General features: G+C 44.0%; 1 protein-coding gene across 1 annotated transcript in view; it reads right to left on the bottom strand.

Annotated features, from left to right (window-relative positions):
• mthfd2 (methylenetetrahydrofolate dehydrogenase (NADP+ dependent) 2, methenyltetrahydrofolate cyclohydrolase) overlaps window positions 1–6,549 on the bottom strand; it is a 10,867-nt gene extending 4,318 nt beyond the window's left edge. Inside the window, exons 1-4 of the mRNA XM_031571100.2 lie at window positions 6,309–6,549; window positions 3,947–4,131; window positions 1,105–1,227; window positions 26–178 (exon numbers count right to left, since the gene is read on the bottom strand). Coding sequence (XP_031426960.1) covers window positions 26–178; window positions 1,105–1,227; window positions 3,947–4,131; window positions 6,309–6,388 — 541 coding nt within the window. The 5' untranslated portion in view covers window positions 6,389–6,549. The remainder of the gene's footprint in view (window positions 1–25; window positions 179–1,104; window positions 1,228–3,946; window positions 4,132–6,308) is intronic.
• Window positions 6,550–12,593: the final 6,044 nt, after the last annotated feature.

The following is a 12,593-nucleotide window of genomic DNA, read 5'->3' as shown; positions in this document are numbered from 1 at the left end:
CAAAGGTCAACGTGACGGCCCTCACCGGTGCGCTTGATGATCTCCATGACTCCCCAGGGGGTGGCGGGCAGCATGGTGGACTGATCCAGGCACATCCGGCCTACATTCACCACGTGGAAGCCGTCCACGTCTTTATCAGGACACACGGCGTTACACACACGCCGCTCATCGATGTGCTCTGTTTGGGAGACGGGGGAAAGACACACACACACAGCGTTACACAGAGAGGGAGAGAGACAGAGAGAGACAGAGTGAGAGAGGCAGAGATGGAGTGAGACAGAGAGGGAGAGAGGGAGAGAGGGAGAGAGACAGAGAGAGGGAGAGGCAGAGAGGGAGAGGGAGAGGTAGTAAACAGGAGAGGGGACCATGTGAGCCAAGTGGTCAAAAATAGCTGCGCTTCTCAGGAACATGGAGAGACATGATACGTGATACAGGGCAGTGATTGGGCGGCTAAGCTGGAGGTGGCAGACTGCTGTAAGTGACACACTGGAAAGATACCCAACATAACACAGTTCGAACATTGTGTCTAACGCATGCAAAGTGCCAAGAACAAAAGTGTTTGCTCAGAGTACTGCCAAGCAGGAAGCTCAGCTGTTTTCCCCTTCACTCTTCGGACATTTCAGCGCTGGACCGCAGTGCATCCTAGCGATGCCTGGTGGTGTGTCACATGGTGTGTCACATGGTGTGTCACATGGTACGGGCTGGGGAGGGGGGGGGGGGGGGGGGGGACTGAGCATAGCGTCTTTAGAAGGACAATGGGCTGTGCATTGTAAACAAGTGAGTTAGGCAACTTTAATTGTATGTATGTGAAAACATTGTTCAAAAGGTATGCATGCATGCTTTTCGGTGTGTGTGAGTGTATGTGTGTGTGTGTGAGTGTGTGTGTGTGTGTGTATGTGTGTGTGTGTGAGTGTATATATGTGTGTGTGTGTGTGTGTGTGAGTGTGAGTGTGAGTGTGTATGTGTGTGTGAGTGTGAGTGTGTGTGTGAGTGTGTGTGTGTGAGAGTGTGAGTGTGAGTGTGAGTGTGAGTGTGAGTGTGAGTGTGAGTGTGAGTGTGAGTGTGAGTGTGAGTGTGTGTGTGTGTGTGTGTATGTGTGCTCACCAGGCAGTGGCAGCTGTACCAGCAGGCCGTCCACTCTGTGATCAAAGTTGAGTTTGTGGATGAGATCCAGCAGCTCCTCCTCGCTGGTGCTGGACGGCTTCAGGATGGTCTCACTGCTGATGCCTGAGAGAGACACAACCAATCAGCTGTTAGATTACTGGACGGCTTCAGGATGGTCTCACTGCTGATGCCTGAGAGAGACACAACCAATCAGCTGTTAGATTACTGTATGCTTGTCTCACTGCTGATGCCTGAGAGAGACACAACCAATCGGCTGTTAGATTACTGGACGGCTTCAGGATGGTCTCACTGCTGATGCCTGAGAGAGACACAAGCAATCAGCTGTTAGATTACTGGACGGCTTCAGGATGGTCTCACTGCTGATGCCTGAGAGAGACACAACCAATCAGCTGTTAGATTACTGGATGCTTGTCTCACTGCTGATGCCTGAGAGAGACACAACCAATCAGCTGTTAGATTACTGGATGCTTGTCTCACTGCTGATGCCTGAGAGAGGGACAACCAATCGGCTGTTAGATTACTGGATGCTTGCCTTCATCTAAAAATGGCCTTTTCTGTTACAATTCAGAATGCAACCAACTGCTAAACTGGGGCGACAGTGGTACAGAAGTCGTTTAGTAATCAGAAGGTTGCTAGTTCGATTCCCTGTCGAAGCGTCCTTGAGCAAGACACTGAACCCCTAATTGCTCCTGATGTGCAGTGTGCCATCAGTGTAAATGTAAAATGTGTATACATTGTAAGTCGCACATATGTAAGTCGCTTTGGATAAAAGCGTCTGCTAAATGACTAAATGTAAATGTAAACTAACTACTGAAGCTCAAAGTACTGGTATTTCACTTATCTACTAGGCTAGGGCGTCCATCTGACACCTCTGACTCACCCAAACATGGCGGACCTGATAAGCCACCCCAAAAACATTGCTCTTGCACATGGTCTACTTTAGCTCCAGTGGGTGGGGGGGGGGGGGGGGGGGGGGTAAAGCTAAATGGTTCACGGTGACGTCTGGTGTTATTAACGGCATGCTATTTGGGGTTTGTTGTTCTTCTCGAGCATTGGACAGCAGTGGATGTGCAGTCACACACACACACACACACACACAGTCACACACAGTCACACACAGTCACACACCCCCCCCCCCACACACACACACACACACCCCCCCCCCACACACACACACACACACACACACCTTAGTCTGGTGATAAAACAGTTCTGAAGAGAGTGCCTTCAAACGTTTTCATGGTTCATGGTTTTATGTACGGCTAAACTTCTAGTACAACCTGACCTAAGACCTCAGACTGAGCTGTGAAAGAGCAGAAATGGTTTAGGCCATATGATTTCACAAGCTCTGAGAATAAAAGCACCAGCTGAATGCTATTACAAAATGTAGTAAATTGACAATAACACATCACAGTTTATGAAATATATGTGTGTGTGTGTGTGTGTGTGTGTGTGTGTGTCAACCTGCTAAGTGCTCAGTTAAGAATGTCATTCCACAGGTATACAGACAGTTAAAGGAAATGGGCGTATTTGGAAATGATATGGCATGACTAATAGGTTAATAAGGTTCACATTCTAACCAGCTGTGGCAAGCATGTATTCAAATATGTCTGTGTGACGGACATGTTGGGAATAGTGTGGTACGGAGTAATTTTCCATCCACCATGACTGCTAGTGTGGTACAGAGTCATCTTCCATACACCATGACTGAATGTGTGTGTGTGTGTGTTTGAGTGTGTGTGAGTTAGTGTATGCTTCCATACGTCATGACTGCGCTGCAATATTTGACTTTCTAAAACAAACCCACTTGCTATTTCAAACTGGACCAAATTAAGAGGGTATACACACCACACAGGAGGGTATACACACCACACACACACACCACAAAGGACCACACTGGACTTGAACTTGTCAAACTGGTGGACAACATGTCACAAAACAATATCATCTGCAGTCAGTATATCCTATTCGATCACTGTACTCCCTGTGTGGTGTGCCTCGTTCACCTTACTTCACCTTCCTGAGATGAACAGGTTCAAGGCGAGACTGGTGACATGCTCAAACAAATCTAATTTGCCTGCACAACCGGTCTAGCATCTCTGGTTGAGACCACGTGATGTTTGGCCTGTGACTGTGTGTGTGTGTGTGTGTGTGAGTGTGAGTGTGTGAGTTCTTACCCACGTCAGCTGCGGCTCTAGTCTTGTTGAGCATGTACGAGTGGCTGTGTGTGAGTGTGAGTGTCAGTGTGTGTGTGAGAGTGTGTGTTCTTACCCACGTCAGCTGCGGCTCTAGTCTTGTTGAGCACGTACGAGTGGCTGTGTGTGAGTGTGTGTGTGTGTGTGTGTGTGTGTGTGTGTGTGTGTGTGTGTTCTTACCCACGTCAGCCGCGGCTCTAGTCTTGTTGAGCACGTACGAGTGGCTGTGTGTGAGTGTGTGTGTGTGCGTGTGTGTGTGAGTGTGTGTGTGTGTGTGTGTTCTTACCCACGTCAGCCGCGGCTCTAGTCTTGTTGAGCACGTACGAGTGGCTGTGTGTGAGTGTGAGTGTCAGTGTGTGTGTGTGTGTGTGTGTGTGTGTGTGTGGCTGTGTGTGTGTGTGTGTGTGTGTGTGTTCTTACCCACGTCAGCTGCGGCTCTAGTCTTGTTGAGCACGTACGAGTGGCTGTGTGTGTGTGTGTGTGTGTGTGTGTGTGTGTGTGTGTGTGTGTGTGTGTGTGTGTGTGTGTGTGTGTGTTCTTACCCACGTCAGCCGCGGCTCTAGTCTTGTTGAGCACGTACGAGTGGCTGTGTGTGTGTGTGTGTGTGTGTGTGTGTGTGTTCTTACCCACGTCAGCTGCGGCTCTAGTCTTGTTGAGCACGTACGAGTGGCTGGCTGGGTTGTCCCCCACTAGCAGCACGCTGAGGTGAGGCCGTCGGTTGCCGGCGGCGACCCATTCCTCCACGTCTGCCTGCGCCTCTTCCCGGATCTGCCGCGCCAGCTTCCTGCCCGAGATCACAACTGCTGCCTGTCTGCAGGGTCAAAGGTCAAAGGGCAGAGGGTCAACAGATCAGCTTCAAAAGCCAGACTCAGCCATGGAGCTCTTAACGCTGAGCTAGGGAACACACAGCCTTGCTGAAATAAACATCAGCTATTGGAGTCATGATGATGATGATGATGATGATGATGATGAGGATTACTAATCTGAGCAACTTTGGTCAAGTACTTTGAGAGTCAACTTTAATTTGTTAAAAGTTGTTAAAAGTGTTAATTTGTTGTTACTTACTTAGGCATATAACTAATGGACTAACAAATAACAACAAGTCACAACAGTAGTTTACATTAGGTCTGATTGCTGTTTCCAAGTTGCAGTCAGTTGTCACAATCACAAGATGTTCTCTGGCAGCAGTGGGCCAGGACAGTGTCATATCGCCATCGGTTTTGGATGGTTCAGGCTGATGTTGTGCCATGCTGTCTATTAATAGGGCCAAACACAGACTGGCATTACTAAAGAAAAACCCTGGGCCCCTGGCATAAGACAAGCTGGATAGGTATACCAGGGGAGTTCAGTGAGACTTTTACATTTTAGAGGGGCCTGTATTTTCACATTTCATTACTCAGTTCGATCAATCATTACATTTACATTTTGTCATTTAGCAGATGCTTCGACAGGGAATGCTTCGACAGGGAATCGAACTAGCAACCTTCTGATTACTAAACGACTTCTCTACCACTGTACCACTGTCATGGTTAGAAATTTAAGGAAAACACTATACCAGACCCCTTAGACCCCTCATTTATTTGTGGACAGTGCACGGACTGACATTCTCTTTCTCCAAACCATCATGAATGCGCTTGCAATATGCGAATGAGTTGGGTGGAAACCCAGCTACTTGTTTCGAGCCGTCCTGCTCGGCAAACGCAGTGTTTGATTAATGTGGGATTATGGAAACCAGAGTGTTTGAGATATATGATGCAAACTCTTCATGGCACTGAAAATCAGTCTCGGAGGAAGCGCGCAGCGCCGACAGTGTGTTACACGCACGCAACCCCTTTTTAAACATCTCGAAAGCGAGAACGTTCTTACATAACATCCCTTATTGGGGTTTAATGAGGCATCAGGAGTGATGTAATGGGGTTTTGCGAGGCGAAAAGTGCCTACAAGAATCCAGGGCAGTTTGGCACGGGAGACAAAAGGGGCACCCAGTGCGCCTCTCAACTTTTCAATGTTGTCCACCAAAAGCTACAGGTGACGTTCAAACATTTGACTGCGAGCCGCTGCCCAGTTCCCACTCGGTTTAGAATGAACCGCAACCTCTAAAAGTAACTGAATGCAGGGATAAGCAACATGTCCTTAGTTAATAGTTCCGACGTATATCCAACCCTTTAACAACACTTCCGTATTCCTTCCCAAAGAGCCGAGGGATCTAGATAATTGATCGCAACGAAGCCTGACATGTGCATAAAGTTCACGAGAGTGGTTGCGTGCTACTAGAAATCGAGTTTATCCAATTTCAGTGCAATACGCGCCGTGGTGCCGGATGGTGTGTTACACATAAAACCAGCATGTGCTTAATTGTATCAAACCAGTTTCTAATCATAGCGATACGGTAGCAGGTTAACGCATCTGGGCTCTTTCCCACGGATGAAGCCCCCCCCCCCACCCCGCACCCCAACGCAACCCCGCTGGAGCCTGTTCGCCAGAGGGGCTTCTATGGGCAATGCAAGTGTGCGGGACGATTTCATCATCCGATGCACGGCAGTGTACGGTTACCAGTGACGCCGCACGAGGGCGCTTTACGCTTTTTTTTTGTGTCAAAATGTCCATTATAGCACACACTCCCGTTCCGGGTGTTACATAAGAAAGACAACCCTTATATGAAATACTAACAATATATTTACTATTGTTTGTCCAATCACTGAGATTTCTAAATGTTCTAAAACTAGCAACAGAATGATAGCACATGTGACTCTACAGAGACCGGCTTCAGACTGACTCGGTTTATCAACCACAGCAGTTCCTGATAAAGGTTTGCGAGCCAGATAAGTCACTGAACGTTGCATAGCAACGTGGTCTAACGCCTTAATCGATGATAGAACAAAAAACAAGACGGTTAGTTATCAAAATGTCATTGACCATTGAATAATGCGAGACCGGCCTATGTTCAGAGACCGGTCGGCAAAAACACAGCTGTTTGGGACAGCTTACCTTGAAGCGGACACATGAAGACTACACGTCTGGTGATGAGCAAGTTGGCACAGTTTCCTTAGCGCTCTTATGGTTGCCATCGTTCAGCAATAACTAAAACACCAAGAGGATGTTTAAGGCAGAAGACAGACGATGTAGCGATCGGCAGCAACAGCGAAACGCCAAGACTAGGCAGGGTCGACGATCGGGAAGAGCGGCTTTTTAACCTTCCTACTCTCCCCCCCATGGAATACGTGCATGACGCGTATGACCAGCGTCTACGTCTGGTGAGCCACGCCCTCCCTCTCCTCTTCCGCCCAGCCAGTGCACGCGTTCACTGTGCTGATCAGCCTATTTTAAGTTCAACAAAAGACCACTTGAATATTTGCAGGAACTATTTGTTTTAAAACAGAGTTCGTACACATTCTTGTATTCGAGCAAAATTAATGGCTGTAATATATATAATATATATATATATATATATAATTATGTATTAAAAGGGTTACAAGCTTACAAAGTTTTGTGCTGTAAAACACAAGTCAGTCATATTTTGGATACTTACCCACATTGGAAATGTTTTGTCAGGAATAAAGACACGTAGCCTATAGAACGTTAATTCCAAGCAACAACACATTTTAATTCACAATGACTTGTTCACATTGATTTGCCATGCAAGTTGGCGACGTTTTTAAAGTTGCCTACTTATACAGTATTTATATGTATAGTGTAACGGTGCGGCTGCCCGTTACCACAGCCGTAATGCATTCCACGGTGAAAACAAACACACTAGACAACACAGCTACGAGCACACAGTTTATTTACACACGAACACAACACGCAGATTTCCCCGCGATTAGGACGGCATCCGTGAAGACACACACCGCAGACATACGGTGATTGAAGAGCAGTCCCTTCGGCGCGTGGCAGGCCTTGTACGGGGCTGGACAGTAACGGGGTGCGTTCTCTGCGGTGGATCATTGACTTCCTAAGGCAGGACACAAAGGGACGACCCGATCGGAAGTCAGGAAGGACCTTTCTACTCTCGGGCCGTCAGACGTGCCCACGCCAAGGGAGTGGGATAAGAGGGGTGTGTGTAATGTGTGATAACTATTGCGCTAAATAGTGTGCTATGTATTTATATAATATGATTGTCTATGGGGTAACCCGGCTATGTATGTGATTGAGAGTAAGTCGGAATATGGATATGGTTTAGTAATTGATTTCCGTGATATGTGCAATGGTTCAGGCCGGCTAAATAAAATGCCAGCGCAGAACAGGTGTCGAGAGATGAGTCTGAGGGGAAACAACTTCCCACCCCTTTTTGACGTCGAAGGTAACTGGTTTAGTTTGGAGAGCGACCAAGTGCTAAAGTTGACTCACGATTGTTGAGAGTTACTATGCAGGTTTGGAGCTGAATTGTTAGGGACCTATTTATTTGTTAAGAATTATTGTGTGGAGTTTTTGTTTCTTTTGTTTTTCTCCATTCTGGCGTGTTTGCCTATACTACCGGACATTAAACATTGGCCATTGGTCTACAAACCATCCGAGACACTGCCTCCACTTCTTTTCCATCGCCGCGAGGCCGTCCCGGCTACATATAGCCTAGCTGTTATATAGGCTAATATACATTTCTCCTCTAGGGAAGGGGGGGTGGGCGCCAGGCAGACCTACAGCAATCAGACTGATGTTCAGGTACATTTTATTTTAAAACAACTTTCTTCAGCCAATCAAAGGGGCAGGAGCTTAGATTCCCAACCAGAATCAGAACTCAAATCAGATTTCACCATGTGGCACATTTATGGTCTTTAAGGGTAGATGACATTTGAGCAATGTTGTCTTGTTGAAATGTTGTCTCCAAGCCCAGAAAGGTCATACATTCCTAACTTGCACTTCTACTAGTACTTAATTTGCACTTTTTAAAAAAAAGTAACTTAACTTTTTTTTTCTTTTTCTTGTGTTAAATAGTATTTATTGTTACACTAGGTCTCTATTGCTCGTAGCTTGACTGTTCTCTCCCTTGTACGTCGCTTTGGACAAAAGCGTCTGCTAAATGACTAAATGTAAATGTAAATAAATATATTTTGCTTCTGCTTTGCACGGACAGTTATACTCACCTGCAAGCTGTAGCCAATGGACATGGTCGAAACCTTTAGTTGAAAGAGAGGAGCTATCCACACATCCTCTGCACGATGAAGTCAAGTCATCAACCATTACTGATCTATCCACACATCCTCTGCAAGATGAAGTCAAGTCATCAACCATTTCTGTAATGCTGCTTTTGACTGTCTCTGCATCTTTGCCAAAGCGCTTCCGTATCTTTCCCGCTCAAGTCACTGAATGCTTGTGAGCTGACTGGCTGGAGGGGATTTCTACATGAACTTTAACCCCACACACATGAATTTTCACTTCTCCATATTGACAAACCATGGCAACATTATTTTGTAATTTAGCATGTCCACAATTAAAGGTAGCATATGTCAAATCACACAAGACAGGATCTGCACACACGTCCATCCGTTTGCTGGGTTTGACCAATCCATTGCACAACATGAGTGATTCAAGTATCTGAAGTATTTGTGGATCTATGTGCAGAACTTGACTCTGATGTGGGAACCTCTGAAGATGCTCACTGAGACTAATGGCAATCACTTGTGCCTCGTGAGTTTACACTAGTCATCGTGCTTCGTGAGTTTACACTACTCATTGTGTTTACACTAGTCAGAATCAGAATCAGGTTTTATTGGCCAAGTAAGTTTGCACAAACAAGGAATTTGACTTGGTGAAGTAAGGTGGCTCTCAATGTGCTTACACAAAATATACATTACAACACAATACAATACAAAACAAACAGTGCAACAGTGCAATGGTCTTAGAAGTTTAAGAAATATATACAAGGTGGAATGGCTATATACAGTAGCTGTGAAACAATAGTGCAAAGAAGAAGTGGAGAGTGCAAGAAGTGCAGGGATAAATATATATGCTACAGTGGTTGTACAGTGTGTGTAGTCATTGTGATTCGTGAGTTTACACTAGTCATCGTGTGCAACTCACAGCGTTTTGTTACCAAAATGGAGGACAAGACAAGTCAAGACAAGACAAGACAAGTAACCTTTGATCACAAGTTATTCGTCATGAGTAGTAAACAATTATTCTAATAGGACAATTCTTGGGCTTCTATCACAAACATGCCTGTTTTGCCTCAGTACAAGCAAAGACATCATTATCTAATAATATATATATATACCGGTATTATATATATATATATAATACATAGTGTATTCAATAATGTTTTCAGAAACAGTTCCAACCTAAATATCAATAATGTTTTCAGAAACAGTTCCAACCTAAATATCGTTGGTCTCGTTCACTTGCTTAAAATCATGGCGGGCTTTCCCTGACTCAAGCAGACTGCACCTGGCTGATAAGCACGTGAAAAATCAATTAATCTTGAAAATGTTTTTTTTTTTTAACAAACTCGATTGGGAATTTCAGAAATGCAGCTATCTTATCAACACAGAAAACATGTCAGTCACTTTCAGTAGATAAAAGAACAATTCATGTATGAGATTGGATTTTAAGTTATAAAACACGGTGTCTGTTGACAACTTCTACCTACCCAGACTAACATGTAGGCCAGTAGGAAGGGAAGTCAGGGAAGGCCTCTGCTTTTAGTAGCACTCCCTGCTGCTCGGGATAATACTGCCCCCGTGTGGCCAAGAACAGAATTGCTCTTCAGTTGAAGCAATGAAACAAGCTCCTCTGTTTGCATCAGTCACCTGCTGCTGCCAGAGGGAGGGGCGTAGCCAGGACATTATTTCTGGGGGGGGGGGGGGGGGGGTCTTATGGACACTAATGATGTCTTATTGATAATCCCATGTTATTGGAATGGGTGCTTAATGTGTGAGTGCGATGTGTCATGATTATGTGAGGGGGTTCGGGACCTTAACATGAGACGGGGATGTTTTTAGTGCAAGTGAAAGACACAATATGAATTGTCATTTTAGGCGATAATTTATTTAGGTAAACTGTAGCATTTTTAAGTGCAATATTCCATTCATTTTCATGCTTGTGTGTGTGTGTGTGTGTGTGTGTGAGTGAGTGAGTCACCTGCTGCTGCTGCCAGAGGCCAGCTCTGCTCTTGAGTTTGGTGATGTACTAGCCGGCTTGTGAAGGCTTGCAAAGAACTGAATGAGGTAGCCTATATGAAATTGCTTTTTTATATTTAATTTTATAAATTAAGATTCTGCGCCAAACTGGCATTATATTTTGCGAATGTAATTTATGTTTATTACTTTTTAATTAAATTTAATTCAATTATTATTATTTTTTTTAAATCTCTGGACAACTGATGAGAAATTGTACATCAAAAATGTTAAACCTAGCTTTGTATTGTTTACTGTCAGCCATTGGTGAAAAGTATTCATATGAGTCATTTATCAAACAACTCCGAAATGGAATCGAGTTTAGACAAATGTGTTTGTGAAAAATAATGAAGAGATTGAGGTTAATGACTCAATTTACTCTGCTGTTCCAGTCATCAACCAAAATGCAAATATCTTTACCCACACAGAGGCTTACGAGTAGAAACGTTTACTTTGAGAAAAGCCTAAATAGTGTTTCTTGTGTGTGAGTATGTGTATGCATATAAGAGTGAGAGAAATATATACTGAGTTAGAGAGAGAGAGAGAGAGACAGAGAGATCAAAAACATACACTGGAATAAATGGCTTTACTCAGTGTTCGCTTGAAGAATAGCCTGCAGTGTCCCCCTAGTGGCAACATTAGGACGTACAGCAAGTCCTCATGCATCTGTAGCCTGTGCCTTTGCTGCCCTCTTCTGGTGGGCCATGGGAGCTACACCTAAACCCGTGTGCCACTAGACCTGCTGCTGGATGTGTAGTGTTAGCGAGGTTATAAATGAAAAATCCTGACGAAACTATACTTCAGCATTTTAATTCATTCACTATGTAGTATGTTCTCCTTATTATGTTGACCACCCCCTTCCTTTGTTTATATAAAAGGTGGGCAATTAACTTTAGTATAGTGCAGTGTTGTTGGTAATGTTAGTTTAATGACATCATACATATGCAGGGGATAGGGGATTGGGGATGACTCATGTTGAAAATGTATTGTTACAATAATCCATTGGTGTATTATTCTCTGCCACACAGGTCGCTGACGGCTATTCATTGTTTTGCACATTTGTTAATGCTTTATGTGCAGAATGAGATGTTTTCCAAAGTGCACAATGTAATGTGTGTTTAAGAGTTTGTGTTAGCGTGAGTTTGCATTGTGTGTGTGTCTCACCCTGGGGTTTAAAATTAAATTAGCTCTTCAATTAAAATGATTGAGTTTTTTTTGTTGATTAAAACATGAATATAAAAGATGAATTCACTTATAAAAATGTAAATGTCTTGTTTTACCAATACAATTTGTTTTTGGAGCTCACAGTTGTATTGACTTGTATTGTTTGTATCATTTGAAATATAAGGGGGGATCTGGGGGCGTCCTCCCCAGGAAATAAAACTAAAAGTTGTGGCAGCAAAATGTACCATTTACACGTAGTTTGAGACAGGAACAGTAGAGACCGCCCATGAGGCAGAGCCCATCGTCTGTCTGACCCACATGAACATTACCCCATCCTTTACACCACACCGTCACATTGTATACCACAATTGTCTACAATGATTAGCCTTTCATGCTAGGTCACACTGATACAGGACATGGACATCGCCATAGGTTACCCATAGAAAACATTTACGAGGTTTTTATAGATATAAATTACATTTCATGTGAACATCAGACTGTTTGAATATTAGAAAACGCCACCTTTCGTTTGCTAAACCAAGGTTGATAAAAAGGCCTATAAAGAGTCTGGAGATCCATTTTTAAACGGGTAGATATTAAAGTTGAATCTAAACGGTTCGCATAATGTCATTCCCTTTTCCCGCTTCCCTTCATTCCCGTTTTTGATCAATGATATCATATTCTTTCAGAGGGCTTTAATGTATGATCGGAATGACGGATGAATAGATCCGGGTTTTTTATTATTCTTATTTTTGTAAAAAAAAAAAAAAAAAATGGGGGTGTTAGTGTAGCAGAATTATTTGCAAATGTGAAAAGTGGTGTCTCTCAATCCGTGTGTGCGTAATTAGATTTGGAAACGTAAAGATTCTCTAAATGTGTAATGAGATTGGCGAATGTGTTGACATTTGCAAATGTACTGAGCTTAATTTGATGCCATGGGGAATATGTGTAAGGGGGAGTTTGAGTGTGAGCCTAGAGAGTGTTGTGATAAATCATTATT

The sequence above is a fragment of the Clupea harengus genome, chromosome 7 (assembly GCF_900700415.2).
Source record: "Clupea harengus chromosome 7, Ch_v2.0.2, whole genome shotgun sequence".
In the NCBI taxonomy this organism is placed as follows: Eukaryota; Metazoa; Chordata; class Actinopteri; order Clupeiformes; family Clupeidae; genus Clupea; species Clupea harengus.
Note: the sequence above shows the minus strand (reverse complement) of the source record. Positions and strands in the feature narration are given on the sequence as shown.